At 38.6% G+C, this 16,854-nt stretch overlaps 4 protein-coding genes across 7 annotated transcripts; 2 read left to right on the top strand and 2 right to left on the bottom strand.

The window, feature by feature from the left end:
* Positions 1–849: 849 nt before the first annotated feature.
* Positions 850–3,197, bottom strand: LOC140767149 (myb family transcription factor IPN2-like). 4 transcript variants are annotated; one of them, XM_073106965.1, is made up of 6 exons: positions 2,832–3,197; positions 2,629–2,705; positions 2,432–2,489; positions 2,146–2,206; positions 1,934–2,003; positions 850–1,828 (listed from the first exon to the last, which is right to left on the bottom strand). In XM_073106965.1, the coding sequence occupies exons 1-6, from the start codon at positions 2,998–3,000 to the stop codon at positions 1,193–1,195; spliced, it is 1,071 nt and encodes a 356-aa protein (XP_072963066.1). In that variant the 5' UTR covers positions 3,001–3,197; the 3' UTR covers positions 850–1,192. The 4 variants fall into 4 exon arrangements, with proteins under 4 accessions (XP_072963066.1, XP_072963065.1, XP_072963063.1 ...); XM_073106964.1 differs by having other exon boundaries at positions 851–1,828; positions 1,934–2,006; XM_073106962.1 differs by having other exon boundaries at positions 851–1,834; positions 1,934–2,006; positions 2,832–3,196.
* A 4,042-nt stretch (positions 3,198–7,239) lies between these two features.
* Positions 7,240–10,955, top strand: LOC140767484 (uncharacterized). Its single transcript, XM_073107411.1, has 4 exons — positions 7,240–8,228; positions 8,296–8,439; positions 9,336–9,521; positions 10,392–10,955. The coding sequence occupies exons 1-4, from the start codon at positions 7,278–7,280 to the stop codon at positions 10,470–10,472; spliced, it is 1,362 nt and encodes a 453-aa protein (XP_072963512.1). The 5' UTR covers positions 7,240–7,277; the 3' UTR covers positions 10,473–10,955.
* A 541-nt stretch (positions 10,956–11,496) lies between these two features.
* On the top strand, positions 11,497–14,100 carry LOC140767252 (pentatricopeptide repeat-containing protein At5g66520-like). Its single transcript, XM_073107100.1, has one exon. It carries the CDS (start codon positions 11,688–11,690, stop codon positions 13,605–13,607), a length of 1,920 nt encoding a protein of 639 aa, XP_072963201.1. The 5' UTR covers positions 11,497–11,687; the 3' UTR covers positions 13,608–14,100.
* Positions 14,101–14,545: 445 nt separating this feature from the next.
* LOC140767769 (protein ECERIFERUM 26-like) lies at positions 14,546–16,320 on the bottom strand. The gene is made up of 2 exons (XM_073107808.1): positions 15,876–16,320; positions 14,546–15,618 (listed from the first exon to the last, which is right to left on the bottom strand). Exons 1-2 carry the CDS (start codon positions 16,314–16,316, stop codon positions 14,776–14,778), a joined length of 1,284 nt encoding a protein of 427 aa, XP_072963909.1. The 5' UTR covers positions 16,317–16,320; the 3' UTR covers positions 14,546–14,775.
* Positions 16,321–16,854: the final 534 nt, after the last annotated feature.

Below are 16,854 nucleotides of genomic sequence, written 5' to 3'. Positions count from 1 at the left end.
ATTGAGCACTATCATTGATGCCAATCTGCAGATGTTGTTGCTTGTAATGATGAGAGAAACTAACCTGGACCAAACTGACCTAAAAGCAAAGTCCAAAAAGCTATGGTTAGGGTTAGTAGTACTGCATGCATTGGAAAAGAACACCCTAGACCATTAGAATTATGACCCAGAAAGAGCTAAGATGTACTCTCTAATCGCAGAATACTCTATCATAATAGTATGCTTCGGAACTGTGCATATATGACAGGTAGCTAGATATTTGTATTTTTTTTTCTTTCTTTTCAAGTATTCAATTCTTCTGAGACAGCTAGATTTATATATAATATGATCGATTATATGAATTGATGAAAGGCAGGGAGACAAGGGTGACCACAGTTTTGAAATAATAACTAGCTTTTTTCTTTTATCTTTTAGTTCTTTTTCATTTGTTTGGAGAAAAAGCACCTAGGGCATGGAGAAGCTTCCAAGTTTCTGCATAGAAAAAGAAGCAGCAGAACTTTACAAACGAAAGAAATTTTGTGAGCCAATAAGATGACCATTGTTTCAGTCTAGCTTCACTTTAGTTTCCTGCTATCATTTACTTTGAAATAGTTTATTTATGAAGCACCTAGAATCAGGGAAATAGATATAAATTAAGAAACATAAGATTAAATAGAAATGAAGTATATATATATATATATATGCTTGTGTAAAGTATTATCATCTCATAAAACCAGAATTTCCGATATAATAGACTTGGCAAGTTATTTGGTTAAAGGAAATAACATGCATGAAGTAGTAACATAACAATATTCTATCAGCACAGGTTAGAAGTACATATTTCATGATTCAGAGGAGGAAGGAATATTAAACATCTAATAGAAAAGACAAGACAGAGAATTATATTTTTTGACATCCTAAGTATTAGTATCAGACAATTTCAGTGATGCACTTAAATATGCATGCATCAACCAAGTTTCTCTTTAACTCATGCAAGAATACTAAAATACTTTTACAAGCAGCAGCTCATCCTTGAAGAGACAAGATATTCAGCATAAAATGTATTACTACCTCTACTAGCATCAAACATCTAATGCTTGGCCGTGAGATCCTATTTCTAGTCTGACCTAATGGTCTACTTTGACACTTTCACTCAACTCCTTTATTTATCCATGCAAGAGTAATTAATTTCGCTTCACAGATGAACAAAAGCTCACCCATAAGACAAGTTTCTCGCTTGAGCTAAGGCGCCGCCTCGGATCATGGGGTTGATCCTTTCGATGGGGAGAGGAGATCTTTGTGGAGATGGCCTTTCAAGCTTCGGCACATTCTCGGACTTCTTATCGCCTCCAGTATCATGCTTTCCGTCGTAAACATCTGCCATGGAGTCCATGTCAATGCCACTCTCCATCATAGATGGTGAAATTTGAAGCTGATCACTCCTAGATGGTTCTTGCTGAGAGCCCATGCATGACCCAGCTGATCCGAATTCTTGAAGGCGGAGTTCGTCGGCCCACATCATAGGATTCTTCCCATTAGAACTGTAAGGATTGAGCCTTTTCCTGCCTAGTGAAATGGCATCGTTGGTAGGAAAGAAGCCGTCGAGTGGCCGCTCCATTTGTTGCTGCATATCTATCTGATCTCCTCCGTATAAGTTTAGGTCTTGGAAAGAAGGGAAGCTCATAGGAGATCCTATTTCTTTCATTGTACCCATGTCGATAACTCCTTGGTTTCCTAGAGATTTATAACCTCCTGCACCCACGCCTTCGCTGGCGAGAGTTTGGCACGCTTTCTCTAAGATGGATTGCATATACTTCCCTTGAGCCTCGATCCTCATCTGCAGGTGCTTCTGCACCTAATCCAAAATTCATGGACATTAATATAAGCAGTAGTAGTAGTAGTAACTAAGAATAAGAGACACAAATAGTAAAGCTTTAGGAAATATTATCTTCACCTCTAATTGCTCATGAAGTCTTCTTTGGACTTCCATCTGCATCCTGAGTGCGTCGGTAATGTGCACATTCCTGCTAAAAGATTTATAGACCTCGAAGAATCTCAGTATATATATATATATATACTACCTTTATTAATAAAATTAACAAAGAAATACATATGAAGAGTGCCACGAAGGATTTTTAGCATCAGTGATTAGTAATAGCAACATACTCGTTCATTGTTCGGCCCATAATTCCCGACGAAGAGGCAGCGTTTCTTTGCATTTCCAATGCTGCAATTCATGAGATAGTTAGAAGCTGCAGAGACTACTTGCCTTAGCAAGATATATACATAGCAAATTGACAGTTAGCAGGAAAAGATGAGAGAGAGAGAGAGAGGTACTGTTTAAAAACACAAACATATTAAGTAATGAATGTTTGTTGAAGAAATTAAAAGAAAATTGAATTAAAATTTCTAAGAATTAGAAATTAAAGAGAAAAGAAAATTTCTTTCTGACCTTCCTTAACTGAGTGCTCGCTGAATTCCTTATGTGGTTGCTTCCCTAGCCTGAATTTCTGTAATAAAAAGGGTTCAAAATAATATATCTATTTGAGAGAGAGAGAGAGAGAGAGAGAGAGAGAGAGATATGAAATCTGAACTAACTCTAAAGACTGCAAAAATCTCACCAGTGGTAAAAGAGAAGCATATATATACCTGAAGGTGGCTCTTAAGATGGTAGAGAGTAAGACCCTTGACACCCATAACTCTCATGATGGTCTTTGGAGTAGCCTCTACAAGATCAAGAATTAATACTTCTTGTCATCTATATATATATATATAGATAGATAATTGATCACTACAAGATACTACTGGCTACTTAAGATTTATTGGAAGAAGAAGAAAGGTGAGCTTTGTACTGTCGGGTCCTCCCAGCTGAGTGACAGCGTCTACGAAGCGATCATGGAGCTCGACGGTCCACCGGAGTCGTGGCTTTGGATCGGTGGTGAGAACTAGGCCAGAGTCCCCTTGGACACACATGGGCCTTTCGTGCGAGTTCATAGTAGTTGGCTTCTTGGAAGGGAACATTCTTTCTTCTCTCTCTTCTTTCTCTCTCCTCTCTCTCTCTCTCTCTCTCCTGCTATGGATTTGGAAGAGATTCAAGAACAAAAAGATGGCATATATGGAGGAATAGGGTTCGTTTTGTGGAGAGGAGGGGCATCGCCTGATCAACTTCTCTCCTCTCCTCCTCCTCTCTTTCTCTCTCTCTCTCTTCTATTGGAAAGATAGCCATGGGATGTTATTCTAACCGAGTGATAAAGGCCACCGACTTGGAGACCTTCCCTTTGGCAAAAGATGAGAGAGATAGAGAGAGAGAGAGAGAGAGAGTAGAGGTGGCTTTTATTTAGAGGTATTATTCTTCTATAGTCACTAAGAGCTTTTTTGATGAATATATTAGGGAACATGAGAGACCCCCCATGCAATCATATTGCCCTTATATGCAATTACAGCCCTACCAAAAAACAATTTTTTTAAATTAAAAAAAAAAGTGTTGCCGAACAGTGGCTATTTTTTTCTTATACGATATCAAAATTCAAATTTACTATATAATACTGGACTTAGATTGCATGATTATGTCTGACAAATTAATTAAGATGTCTATGTTGTGTTTCTGAGGCACCAATGAAGCTACTATCTCTTAAGCTCACCACAAAGAACTGCTTACCTTTTCACCAAACTTCTTCAAGATGATCTAACTGACAAAATTGAAAAATGAGCTTCTTTGAACTCTCTCTATTTCATGTCTTATGTGTTCTTCTCTATTAAAAACCTATTTAATTAATTGAATTGCTTTCTTTATCTTTTCAGAATTTCTAAACATTCTCCTTTTCATAATAGATAGCGAACTCCTCTTTCAATATAAAGAACGTTAAGTCCCACTATATTCTATATTTTTCTTTTTTTCTTGACAAAACAAAGATAGAGAGTGAAAAATATTACCCCTTTGTGGGTTAATGAGGCTATTTCTAATTTATAATATGTAAGTAGACATTACAATTAGTATCATCATAATCATTGTCATCATCATCATTGTATTTGTTTGCCCTTCCTTGAATTCGTGAAAAGGTCGCAATCAATATTATTGTGTAAACACCACTTACACACTACTAAAGTTTCTTGTCTAACTGCATGAAAAGTGCAGCTAAGATTGCAGTTATTATGACATGCATTAATGATTAATGGGTAGGACTGCACTATAATCTATATTAATGAGAGAAGAGGACAGACAATATATATATAGTTTTCACACCCACCTTCTCATTTTGTTTTTCTTTCCACATTCACTACCTCAACTATCTAATTCTCCTGGAACTTTTCAGTTAAGAAAATGTCACCTCTAAAAATTATTTTATCCTTATTTTAGATAGAAGAAAGAGATAAATTTAAGGATGAGATAGTCATCTACATAATTAGATAGTTAAATGTACCACAAAAAATTAAATGAAACTATATATATATATATATATATATATATATATATATATATATGTGCAAACACGACTATATATAATATAAGTCTCTTTAATTAACCATCTAAGTATAATCCTATTGGCTAAAGGCTATATGTGTAATTACCCATATATGTAAGTGTTGGTAGTTAAGCACATAGACATCACACCAAAAAGGCCATTGGAGTGGAACCATTTCTGGTATGGGTGTGCATGGGGGGGACCTTATCCTTTATTGGGCTCAACACAATGGCTAGCTTTAGTAGAATAGAAGATTGTCTCTCTCTCTCTCTCTCCCACATAGAAATAAGAGATATATATGTCACTAAAAAAGCATCATCCAAATCCAAACAATGTATATATATATACGATAGGTCAAATGCTATATGGAACCCACAAAGAAAGTGGGGAAAGATGGGTGAGAGAAGAACAAAATATAAAAGCTCTCTTCTCCTCCTTATCTCTCTGTGGAAATGCATACGTAGTTTAACCCCATACACAAGGGAATAGATGCTTCTTTCTTTGACAATTATATCAAATATTCTTCTCAAAACTTCTCTGCACTTAGACTGGGTTTCCTTTTATTTTTTCCCCCTACTGGAGTTAAATTCACCACAATATTTATCAAAAGGATATATTTAACTTTCAAGTAATATATTCCTATAGAAAAAATAATAATATGATCAAGTGATATATTAACAGTATGAATGAAGTTGAATGAATTCCTATATTCTCTCTACCTCTTGATATATGACAACTTTTTAGAACTTACATTAAATTTTCCTTTTAAGTGACCTTCATAATTCAATCCTAGATTAACTATCTTAGCTACATTTCTTTTTTGTTGATAATATTATAGACCAAACATTAGGGTCAATTCTCACATAGAAATATATAACAATAGGCTAACTCCAGCACAATCGATGCATGTTCGGTTAGCTAGGGTTATAGTATCTCAACCACTTATGCTAAATGCATGTATTACTTTACAATAATATCTCTTCTTTAAATGATAGTTTAAAATGTGGAAAATTTAGGTGATCTTGTTAGTACATCAGAATACAGTAAGCCTTAGCAATTTCCACCCTTCATTAGTGGTAAAAGATTCCTTATTAGAAGTTCGTGCAAAAGAAGCTGCCTTCATTTTAAATTTATACTTGACAAAGTTGGTGTTTAACTTTTAGCTCATTAAGCACCAAATTATATCCACTAAACATGTTAGCTTAGATTTGAAGCACACATTTAGAGATGCTCTTTTGAATGATTCCCTCGTGTAAAATATATTAGGCATACCTTTTTTTGACAATCTTCATGCAGCTCATAGCCTATTCTGATGACTCTGGACTTGTAGATAGAACAACTGGGCAAGAGAATCCACTTGGAGTATTAGTCACTATTGAACTTAATTTTTTAGTCTTTGGTTTCACAACTTTATACAATTAGGTTTTGGCTGATTTTACTGTACTTTAAACTGAGTTGCGGTCGTTAGATTTTTCATTTAAAACTAATAATATAAATAACCAAATAATCATCATTTGCGCCAATAGTTTCTGTTATAAGCAAGTTGTAAAAATAATCAAACTATTCTTAACATTATCACATCAAAATACATTTCTACGAAGATAATTATATCTTTTCCATTACACTTGATTTGATTTCGACAACAAATGAAGTAAGTGCTTAGGTTTAAAATATATCGGAATAACTTAAAATCAAGACAAATTATAAAGGGGTATACTATAATTTACACTTTTTATAGGCATGGATTTTAGAGAGTTGCAAATTTCTATATGGTAGTGTGGTTTTAGTATAAATTACTTAAATTTTCTAGTTCATGAAATCTATAAATAAGAAATATATATATATTTTTTACTCTCATGCAATTATGTCTACATTAGTGTGTGAACATGTATAATATCTAGTCAATGATCTGTTCATCATGATGAGAGCTTTAATATACAAATGTTTAAAGACATCCATCCACAAGCTTTTCTAAAGCATTTGGAAATGGGTAATAAAATGTCCCTTTGGATCTCTTTTTCAATCTCTCTTTACTCTCTTTAGTCTTTCCTTCCTTTTTGTTTCTCTCCTTTGAATAAGCATATATGCTTTCAGGCTGAAGTTTTGCTGCAGTCTTAGCACCTTAAATCCAAGTAAGAGGAAGTTGAATTCATACCTAAAGTGCTTGAGGAAAAATAAACTATCTTATTTTTATTTTTATTATTTGGTTGTTAAAAAACAAACTAAGAAGTTATCTTTTTCAACTTCTTATGAATAAGAATAAACGGACTTAATTATTTTTAGCCTAATTAGAAGATAATATATTTGACATAGAATAAAGTATGTTATTAAAATATACATCGAGCATTCTTCGCGGCGAGTTACTCAGCCCAAATAAACCCACAATACCATCATCATTTTATGTCCGAGCCTTCAAACTTGATGAATAGTTTATCATAATAATTTTTTAGAATTATAAGAGTATATGTTAAATTATCATTAATATATATTATGTTAATATCTTGAGTCGGGTCGGGTTAATAGAGTTATAATCAAGTCTAAATCCGACCCATTATATTAGAGATCAGGCCTCGTAATTTAAGTCCGGGCTGGTCCGGCCCAGTGTGTTCGGACCTAATAAATGGTAATATAAATTAGAAGTCATGGAAGAATTTTGTCTAAAAAAAATAAATAAAAGAAATGAATAGGTTTGGCAGCCAATCAGGTGCTGCAAAGTACGTCGACTGTAGCATTTTCCTGCAATCCCGACTGCGGACGATCCAGCGGGATATATACTCCAAACCCTAAAACGGCAATAGTATTCCCACCGTCAGTACTCGACTCCGCCCGATCGCCATGAGAGGAGGCATCGCAAGGCTAACCGCGAACCCCTCCGCCGCACGAACCCTCCTCTGCTCCTCCTCCTCCTCCTCCACCGCCGCCTCCGCCGCGTACTCTACCTTCTCCGGCGGAGGCGGCGGCGGCCGGGGCCGTGGCCGGGGATCCAGTCCTCCGCCACCGCATCGCCCTGCCGTACCTGGCCAACAGGATGCTGACGCCGACGAGGAAGGCGACCTCTTCGCCTCTCGTCCCGGTCTCGGGCATGGCCGCGGGCAACCCGTCCACCCTTCCTCCCCCATCCTCCCCTCCTTCACTTCGTGGATCTCCTCTTCCGGCCGTGGTCGCGGTGGCTCCATTGGTCCTCCTCCTCCTCCCGATTCCAACACTAAAAAGCCCATCTTTTTCAAGCGTGACGACGACTCTTCCCCTTCCCCATCCCAACCAAAACACCAGTTCTCGGATCCCGACGTGTCCGCTTCTCCTCTTCCCCAAGCTGTTTCCCCCTTGCTCCCCGGCACCGGCCGGGGGAAGCCAACGCGGTCCGGTGAACCGACCGCTCGGCCGGCCGAGGAGAATCGCCACCTCCGCCGGAGGCAGCCTCCCATCGGTGCTGGTGTGGAGCCAGGGACTAAGATGGGGCGCGAGGAGGCGGTAAGAAGGGCGGTGGAGGTGCTCTCTCGCGGCGGCCCTAGCGGCCCTGTTGGCACGAGGGGTCGCGGGAGGGGGAGAGGAGGGCGAGGGATGGCTCGCGGTAGAGGGCGGGGTGGAAGATTTGGTGATAGAAGGGGCGATGATTCAGCGGAGGGGCTTTATTTAGGAGATAATGCTGATGGGGAGAGGCTCGAGAAGCGGCTCGGGGAGGAAAAGATGAAGGTTTTGACCGATGCTTTTGAAGAGACAAGCTGGACATCTCTGCCTTCACCCATGGAGGATGCTTATTTGGATGCTCTGCATACTAATAACATGGTAAGATCCATGAGACTGGTTCATCTGTATCTGTTGTGTGATGTTAATTATAAGTTCTTTTGTGCAGATTGAATATGAGCCAGAGTATTTAGTCAATTTTGATAATCCGGATATTGATGAGAAGCCGCCAATGTCACTCCGTGATGCATTGGAGAAGGCAAAGCCATTTTTGATGGCATATGAGGGGATCAAGAGCCAAGAAGAGTGGGAGGTACTTTCTAGTTGCTACCATTCCATATGTTTGTTCATGATATTGTAGTGCTGTATATGGTTTTAAACTGTAACTTAGATTAATACTTGATAATTCTTGATCATGAGTTATTTGCCTCTTGATCTTTCTACCCCCTTTATCTGTATGTTGTTATATTCTTGAGGTTGGGAGATACATAATTTGAACTAACAAAACCAATCCCTGATCGATATTGTGGGTTAAAGATGTTCTTGTTTATGTTCAACTCGTGAAGAATGCTGAGATATAAAAAATCTGGTTGAGTTTTCTATTCAGCTGTTATTTTCTTTTAATAGCTGTTCTTGTTGGTAAGATTACAATTACGGGGTTTGGTGGCCCTTTGTTGGATGACACGTATCCTATTTATCTTAAATTTCTATCCTGAAATTGGAATACATTTCAGATTCAGATATGTTACAACTGTAATATTTAATGCATTTATTGGGTTTATCTGATATCCTTGCTGTTTTTTCTTTTTTGCTTATTTATTTTGTTTCTATAGTTGTGAGGTCTTGCGGGGTGAATGTTCCTAGCTGTTGTCCGTAGATTTTCTTTCTTTGTAGCCCTTTTCTCTAATTCTGTTTGTAGCCCCTTTTGGCTTTACCAATTAAGAAATTAATTTTTTCATTCAAATGTTCCTATTTGTTGTTCAAAGAGAACCTTGTTGAGGAAGTTTCCTCTGAGCTTTATACTAAAACTTTATCTTCAACATTACAGAGAATAAAAATACATCTGTCTTGTGTTTAAATGATATTCTATTGGTAATTGATATTCTGTAAGTATTGTAATTAATATCTTCTAGTATCATCGTGAACATAGCTAAATTTAATTGTGACAATTGCTGGTCTCTGTCTTGTGTTGTTGATTTGCATTATCAGGAAGCCATAGAAGAGACGATGGAGAAGGCGCCCTATATGAAAGAACTAATGGATATGTATTGTGGCCCTGATAGAGTTACCGCAAAAGAACAACAGCAGGAGTTGCAGAGAGTGGCAAATACTCTCCCAGAGAATATACCTTCTTCTGTAAGGAGGTTTACGGATCGAGCTCTTCTGTCTCTTCAGGTTTGTTCCTTATCAGAGCTCATGTTCTGCATATCTTAATGGTTTAGTGGTCAATAATCAACATAGACATGTTATAAAAGACTTATCTAAAAGGTTTTACTTGAAAACCCTTATGTTTGGGACTTTTGCCTTTCTTATTCTCAACACAGACAAGAATTGAGTCACTGATTTGAAGTCTCAGACATTGCTAGAATAAAGGAAGTCTTTTTTAAAGTTTATGATGGTGTGGTATACTATTTGATGTAGTGCAATCTGTCTTGGAAAGTAGGAAATGTCAAAAAATAGTAAAATATTAGCAATCACAACTTGACTTGACAATGACTCTGGTCTCCTCTGGTCAACTAAGTTTTGAGGTGGAACAGGCTATGCTTAACCTGTGGTCCTGAGCTGAACATTGAATTGCATTAATTATAGTTATGCTTCATTTAATTTTTTTTTTATAATTTTTCTTCGTGGTTTGACTTGTGAAGATAAGTGTCTCTTCATGGTCATCTTCCCTATTGTCCCAATCACATTCCTTTCCTAAAATCCAAAGCCTTATCATAAGCTTGTGCCAGGCACTAATTGGATAAATGATGTTGGTATAACTGGTATGTACTAGTTTTTTATGATATGAGATCAATCAATTGAGGAAAAAGAAAGTCTTTTGGCCGTGCAATGTGTTGCTAAAGGGCCAATCATATTGCACATAATGTTAACTTAATGAATCAAGCTAACAATTGCTTTTTTCCATGTGGAATATTTGCTTCTGTTGCCTGACCAATTTCCTTGATTATATGATGTGCAAATCAAGATTTAGAAAATGTGAATTATTTATTGATTGATGGTACAGGATTACCTCATCTTGCTTTTGTTCTCTACTCATTGCAGAGCAATCCAGGTTGGGGCTTTGACAAGAAATGCCAATTTATGGATAAGCTTGCCTGGGAGGTTTCCCAGCAGTACAAGTAGAGAGTTGTCTTACATTCTGCTTTAAGATCTCCCTGTGCTTTGCTATAGAGAAGATCAACTGAATTTACTTGAACCAGAGAGTTGTTGAAATATATTTATCCTATTGGCATATTTTGTTTACCTGAATAAATCATCGATGAGATATGTTGACAATTGGGAACATTTTGGTGCTTGGTGGTACTGGAAACTTGGAAATATGTATTTTAAAGTGAGCATATGTTCCCTGAAGAGTAAGTATCTCTAAGCTGCACAAGTGAGTGATCCCATTATGTTGTCGATTCAGTTTGTTAGTTAAAAGGAGATTTATTTCAGTATCAAACTCTGTAACAAGAATTAAACCTGCCGAAATCATCTTCCTCTTTTTCAATTATGTGTACAGATTGAGATTACTAGAGCTGATATTTTTTTGTTCTCCATAGAAAGTTTCTGTTGTAAAGAAAACTGTGAAGTTCCATTATTATACATACTTTGCCTATTTGCCTATTCCTGCCCCTAATCACATTCATGGTTTGTACATGATCACTCTGTTTCTGCAGGTTGAATGTTGGTCCTTATTCAACTATACATCTCTTTATATTAATATAGTAACCAAATTATAGTTTATCTCAATATTAGTTTACTAATACCTATTCTCTCTTCTCATCTTCTATCTAATTTTTTTCAAGCTAATTGTTGTTTTTTCTTTAAAAAGATATCACTTCAATCAACTATTATTTCAATTATTATCTTCTTCTTCTCTCTTCTCATTCATCCATTATAATCGTATTTCGATCATTTAGCAACAAATCTCTAATTTTTTATGTAACATCAAGTGTAATAGGTGAGCTTTCAGTGGTTATAGGTGTTATTCTGCCCCCCATTAAGGTAGTTTCCAAAATTGTGAAGGTTTCACAAGATTTTATAGAGAAATAAAGTGTAAAGAGAGGAAGTACACCATATTAAAACACTCTACTTTGTCAAGTAGATATCTCTCCTGATAGTAGTTGAGAATTCTAGTTAGGTGTATTTATGTAGTTATATTTTGTCACCTCATAGTTTGTTAACTATTAACAAAGGATATACTATATCGTTTGTTTTCATTTGCAATACCTTCATGGGACTTCTCTCCTATTAAGAGTAGAGCCGTTATATAAAAGCAAATTTGAACTCACCCAAAACTAATGTCCATTCTAGGTGCCAAATACCTCCAAATCTTCTCAAAGCAACCCATAATTAATGCCCATTCTAGGTGCCAAACACCTCCGAATTCTCTCAAAGCGACCCAATCCCAATCCCCTTCTCACTGTCACCTCCATCCCTACCCATGACTACGCAAAGCTTTTCCAGCTCCTCACCCGCAACCCTGGCTCTCTCCGCCCTGGCCGCCAGCTCCACGCCCACCTCATCCTTCGCGGCGTCCAAATCGATGCCTTCCTCGCCGCCAAGATCGCAGCTTTTTACTCCAGCTCGGCCGACCTCCGCTCCGCCACCCTCCTCTCCCACCACATTCCCCGCCCTTCCCACCTCCTTTTCAATGCCCTCGTCCGCGGCCACGCCCTTTACGGGTCTCCCTTCGACGCCCTTGGCGTCTTCCGCCGAATGCTCGCCCTCGGCCTCCCGCCCGACCACTTCACATTCCCCTTCGTCCTCAAATGTTGTGCCGACATCGGCTCCCTGCAGGCTGGCCGTGCCGTACATTCGCGATGCTTGAGGTGTGGTCTCGAGCTGGACCTCTACGCCTGCAGCTCGTTGATTAATTTGTATGTGAAATGTGCGGAGATCGATGATGCCCGTCGCCTGTTTGATGCAATGGGTGTTAGAGATGCCTCGGCCTGGAATGCCTTGATTGCTGGGTACATGAAAGTTGGGGACTTTAATGCCGCCAGGCAGTTGTTCGATGAGATGCCCGAAAGAAATATTGTTTCTTGGACAGCCATGATCTCAGGATATACGCAGAATGGACTTGCGGAAAGAGCATTGGGTTTGTTTGAAGAGATGAGGAGGGATGGTTCGAAGGTAAAGCCCAACTGGGTGACAGTTGTGAGTGTGCTCCCAGCATGTGCGCATTCTTCTGCACTCGAACAGGGTGAGGGGATCCATAGTTATGCATGTGAATTGGGAGTTGATTTTCATCCAACTGTGCTGATTGCTCTCCTCACTATGTATGCCAAGTGTGGGAGCCTTGTAAAAGCCCTTAGGTGCTTCAATCGTATCAAAGAGAATGACAAGGGTGTTGTTGCTTGGAATGCAATGATCACTGCATATGCATCTCATGGGCTTGGCATTGAAGCTGCAGCAGCATTTGAGGACATGGTACGATGCAGAGTTTTACCAGACGCGATCACATTTACCGGTTTGCTCTCTGGGTGCAGCCACTCTGGGCTGGTTGATCAAGGTTTGAAGTATTTTGATTCAATGAGGGCAGTTTATAATGTGGAACCGCGATTGGAGCATTATGCTTGTGTTGTGGATCTTCTTGGCCGGGCAGGACGGCTTGCGGAGGCCATGGAAATGATCGACCAGATGGAGCTTGAACCTGGCCCAAGTGTTTGGGGTGCACTTCTGTCAGCTTGTCGGACTCATCGGAATTTAGAGATTGCAGAAATTGCAGCAAACAAATTGTTCATATTGGAGCCTGAGAACAGTGGCAACTATGTAGTGCTTTCCAACATGTATGCAGAGGCTGGACGGTGGGAGGAGGTGAATAGGTTAAGAGCTCTTCTCAAGGGCAGTGGACTTAGAAAGAGCCCCGGCTGTAGTTGGACTGAGATCAACAGAAAACTCCATGTATTCTTTGGTGGCGACAAGGCTCATCCCCAGGCAACAGAAATCTACTTGCTGTTGGAAGATTTGCCAAAGAAGATAAAGGCTGCAGGATATGTTCCAGACACCAGTTTTGTGCTTCATGATGTGAGTGAGGAAGAGAAGGAATGCAATCTCATTACACACAGCGAAAAGCTGGCTGTTGCCTTTGGCCTTCTAAACACATGCCCTGGTACAGTTTTGAGGGTGACGAAGAACCTTCGTATTTGTGGAGATTGTCACATGGCCATTAAGTTCATATCAAAGATCTATGAGCGAGAAATCATAGTGAGAGATATAAATCGGTTTCATCATTTCAAAGATGGCTCGTGTTCCTGCAGTGACTACTGGTGATTATATGCACAGAATGCAAATCTACAACAAGACTGGAATTGGACATATTAATCGGTTTCATCATTTCAAAGATGGCTTGTGCTCCTGCAGTGACTACTGGTGATTATATGCACAGAATGCAAATCTACAACAAGTCACTGGAATTGGAGATTGGAGAACCAAACTTGGTATTGAGTTTATCAAACTACTGCCAAATTGATTGCAGTCAATCAAGAAAAAGAAGCGCACACAATTCAGCACAGTTAGATGATGAACAAAAGGTATCTGTTGATTATAATATATAACGTGAAAAACTTGGGAGTGTATCGAAGGTGCATTCCGGTTGTAAGATGTATAATCTGCAAGATAGTTTATCTATTTTTGCAGATATATTCTTGACCGCATAAAACTGAATAATGTGCAAGGTAATTTCACTTTATAATCCTATTATAGAACATGAACCAAAATCTATGTTGCTTGCAAACAAGGGCAGTTTTGGCTTTCTTAAATTGCTTATTTTAGGTATGATGCTTCTCCTTTAAAGAGTGAAATCTGTCATCGATGAGAATAGTACACTCTTAATGTATTTCACAATTCACAGGTGCAGTGCATACCTGTGCAAATACATGATTACATCAAAAATAGACCTTATATGCAAGAAAGATGAGTTTGTCCTATGTTTAATGAAATGATTATAAAGTGAAATTATCCTGCAAATTATTCATGTAACCATGTAAGATATATTTAGTATAGAGCACCCTGCTAATTGGATTTTTTTTTGGAGATAACCCTACTGTTAACCACTGCTCAGTGCCCATCAATATTAATTGAGGAGGTATTTGAGAAAAGGATTTAAACTGCCAAATCCAAGTATGAGAGATAGTTGGCTTCTAGTTATCATTTTCCTAAGAAAGAAAAGGTCAGATATTTAGAAGCTTCAGAGGAAGAGCAAGGGGCAAGCAACTTGTAAATGACATTAATATTACACTGGACTTAGAAGCATGACAATTGCACACCACAACCTTGACTTATAGATAAACCTTCTCTACAAAACCCTCATGGCTTTTTAACTGAAATTCCAGAAGTATGACAAAACTCTCTACAAAATAAGACTCCTAACCTATAGTAGTGAACTTAAATGACAGATTTTTCTGAAAAAGCTACTAGAAATTTTTATATATCATCTTTCTCAAGCAATTCCAAATGCACTTTGGAGCATTTCCCTTAGCTGTGTAATCTCATCTTCTGGCAGGATCACCATTAAAATTCTCCCTTTGCCATCACCACCTTGATGCACCAAAACTGCACCTTCTCTGCCTACTCCATCAATGCTATACTCCACATGAACTGGCTTCTCACCCTTCAACTCTAGCCCATAAAGATCAATCCCTTGCATGTCAACAAAGGTCAAATTTGCACCATAAACTACAACATCTGGCTTGCCAGTATCCTTATCCACCAGTCCTTCAACCATCTTTGTCTCATCAGTTCCTTCCTTGGCTATCAGCATTGCTAGCTCCGAGAGCTCAACATCGGCAGCAGAGTAATCTAAAGCGACAGAGCTTATCTTCTGCTCATTGCTCAAATTCCCAATGCCTCTAAGTGGATGATCACTTCTGCATATGGTTACTGTCTTGAGCTCTTTCCCTTCCCTAACCTTTGCTAAGTTCTGCCAAACTAGAGCCGAAATCATCTCAAAAGGAGTTGCTTGGCTTGACTGCATCAGATATTTAAGCATGGCATCAGTGATTTGAAATGAATATGTTTCCATTTTACAATTGTTTGGAGATAGCCAAGAATCTCCAACAGAGTCAACTAGTTTTGCTGATAGTGGTTTTGTAGAGGCAAGTGAATCTCTTGCAGCCTTTTCTGATTTCTTCTGGGTATTGTGGAGGGTATAAGATTTCGGTGGTGGACTACCACCAAGTAGTTTTCCCCATAAGTTGATGCAGTTTGTTGCTGAAGCTGCATCACCAAGGACATGAGCCCAGCTGAAACCAATTGCCATTCCTCCACACCTGAACCTAGTGAACTGGTGCCCAAAAATTTGTTAGAGCAATACTATGAGTAATATAATTGTCATTCTTACTAGGAAAACAAAGTTATATGCCTGAAGTATTCTTATACAAAATATCTAACAAATCAGAAGGTGCAGACCGCACCGAGAAAAAAGAAATAAATCCTGAGATCACCCTAAGTTTGCTAACCGTATAATTTGAACACTAAGAAAATGAGATTGCATTGCAAACAAGTATAGAATCAATTTAAGATAAGAAGACAAAGGATTACCTGAATATAGACCATTGGAGAGAAGTGTAAGTCTGGACCAAGCACATTATCTGAAACAAGGTACCTCCACTGAGACAATTCACTCACCTCCAACCACTCCTCAATTGTCTTACTACATTTTGCCTCTATGATCCTCACACCACAATCATTACATTTAACAAACGGCCGCTCAGTCTCCGATGATCGCCATATTCTTCCACTCACCGCAAAGTAAACATCGAGCCACGGGAACATCGGTTCCTTCATCGACAAAATCGCTAGGCCATTAATGATTTCACTTTGTCTAAAGTAGTACACACCCCTTAAGTAATGTAGCTTCATGGCTAAATCCATATTGGTTAGCTCATGGGCGACAGTCTCTCCGGTCACCGACGCAGGCACCACTGTCGATAGTGTGTGGCCATAGACAGCCTTCGACTCGCCATTAACAAGAACAACCATTGTTTGTTTTGCTATAGGAGTGAACCAGAGAGAAGAGGTAATAAATTGAGGCATTTTGGGGACTTAGAAGGGAGTATATATTGAAGGGGGAATAGAGCCGGGTGGTAAGGGAGGTGAACTGCTCTTGTGACACATAGTAGATTTAAATGGCAGGACCGTTGGTAGTTAAAATTGGTACTTGGCCAAAAAAAAAGGATAAATAAAGAGGTGGGTAGTTGGGTGGCAATGAATAATGGAGATTTCTCTCAGATAAAGTTTGAGGACATAAAATTCCTTAGATTGAAGTAGTTGTGGTGGTGTTCACTTTAATAAAAATTAGATATTTCTCTTCGTTGCAATCTTTTAGTACTTGTTGTTCAGCCTGTGAAATTAAGTTTATGGAAGTTATCTCTCCTTCCTTTCTATTTATCTCTTTATATGTTCACTAAAGAAGGATGGAAGATTGCTCATTAGCTCACATCATCCTTAAATAAAGAAAGAAAAAGTATGCATTGGATTTGTTGAGAGACAGGTGGACTAAAGAGCCAAAGTTGTCTTT

This window comes from Typha angustifolia, chromosome 9 (genome assembly GCF_048772165.1).
Source record: "Typha angustifolia cultivar Huaian chromosome 9, ASM4877216v1, whole genome shotgun sequence".
Lineage (NCBI taxonomy): Eukaryota > Viridiplantae > Streptophyta > Magnoliopsida > Poales > Typhaceae > Typha > Typha angustifolia.
The sequence above is the reverse complement of the archived record's forward strand: the minus strand, read 5'-3'. Positions and strand labels throughout refer to the sequence as shown.

Excerpts from the sequence above, each read along its gene's own strand:
- LOC140767149 (XM_073106962.1), bottom strand. The coding sequence starts at position 3,000 with ATGTTCCCTTCCAAGAAGCCAACTACTATGAACTCGCACGAAAGGCCC. Across the intron at positions 2,706-2,831 it reads TCAGCTGGGAGGACCCGACA|AGGCTACTCCAAAGACCATC; the intron begins GTACAAAGCTCA and ends TTGATCTTGTAG. Across the intron at positions 1,835-1,933 it reads GACTTCATGAGCAATTAGAG|GTGCAGAAGCACCTGCAGAT; the intron begins GTGAAGATAATA and ends ATTTTGGATTAG.
- LOC140767484 (XM_073107411.1), top strand. The coding sequence starts at position 7,278 with ATGAGAGGAGGCATCGCAAGGCTAACCGCGAACCCCTCCGCCGCACGA. Across the intron at positions 8,440-9,335 it reads AGAGCCAAGAAGAGTGGGAG|GAAGCCATAGAAGAGACGAT; the intron begins GTACTTTCTAGT and ends TTGCATTATCAG. Across the intron at positions 9,522-10,391 it reads GAGCTCTTCTGTCTCTTCAG|AGCAATCCAGGTTGGGGCTT; the intron begins GTTTGTTCCTTA and ends TACTCATTGCAG.
- LOC140767252 (XM_073107100.1), top strand. The coding sequence starts at position 11,688 with ATGCCCATTCTAGGTGCCAAACACCTCCGAATTCTCTCAAAGCGACCC.
- LOC140767769 (XM_073107808.1), bottom strand. The coding sequence starts at position 16,316 with ATGGTTGTTCTTGTTAATGGCGAGTCGAAGGCTGTCTATGGCCACACA. Across the intron at positions 15,619-15,875 it reads CTCCAATGGTCTATATTCAG|TTCACTAGGTTCAGGTGTGG; the intron begins GTAATCCTTTGT and ends TTTGGGCACCAG.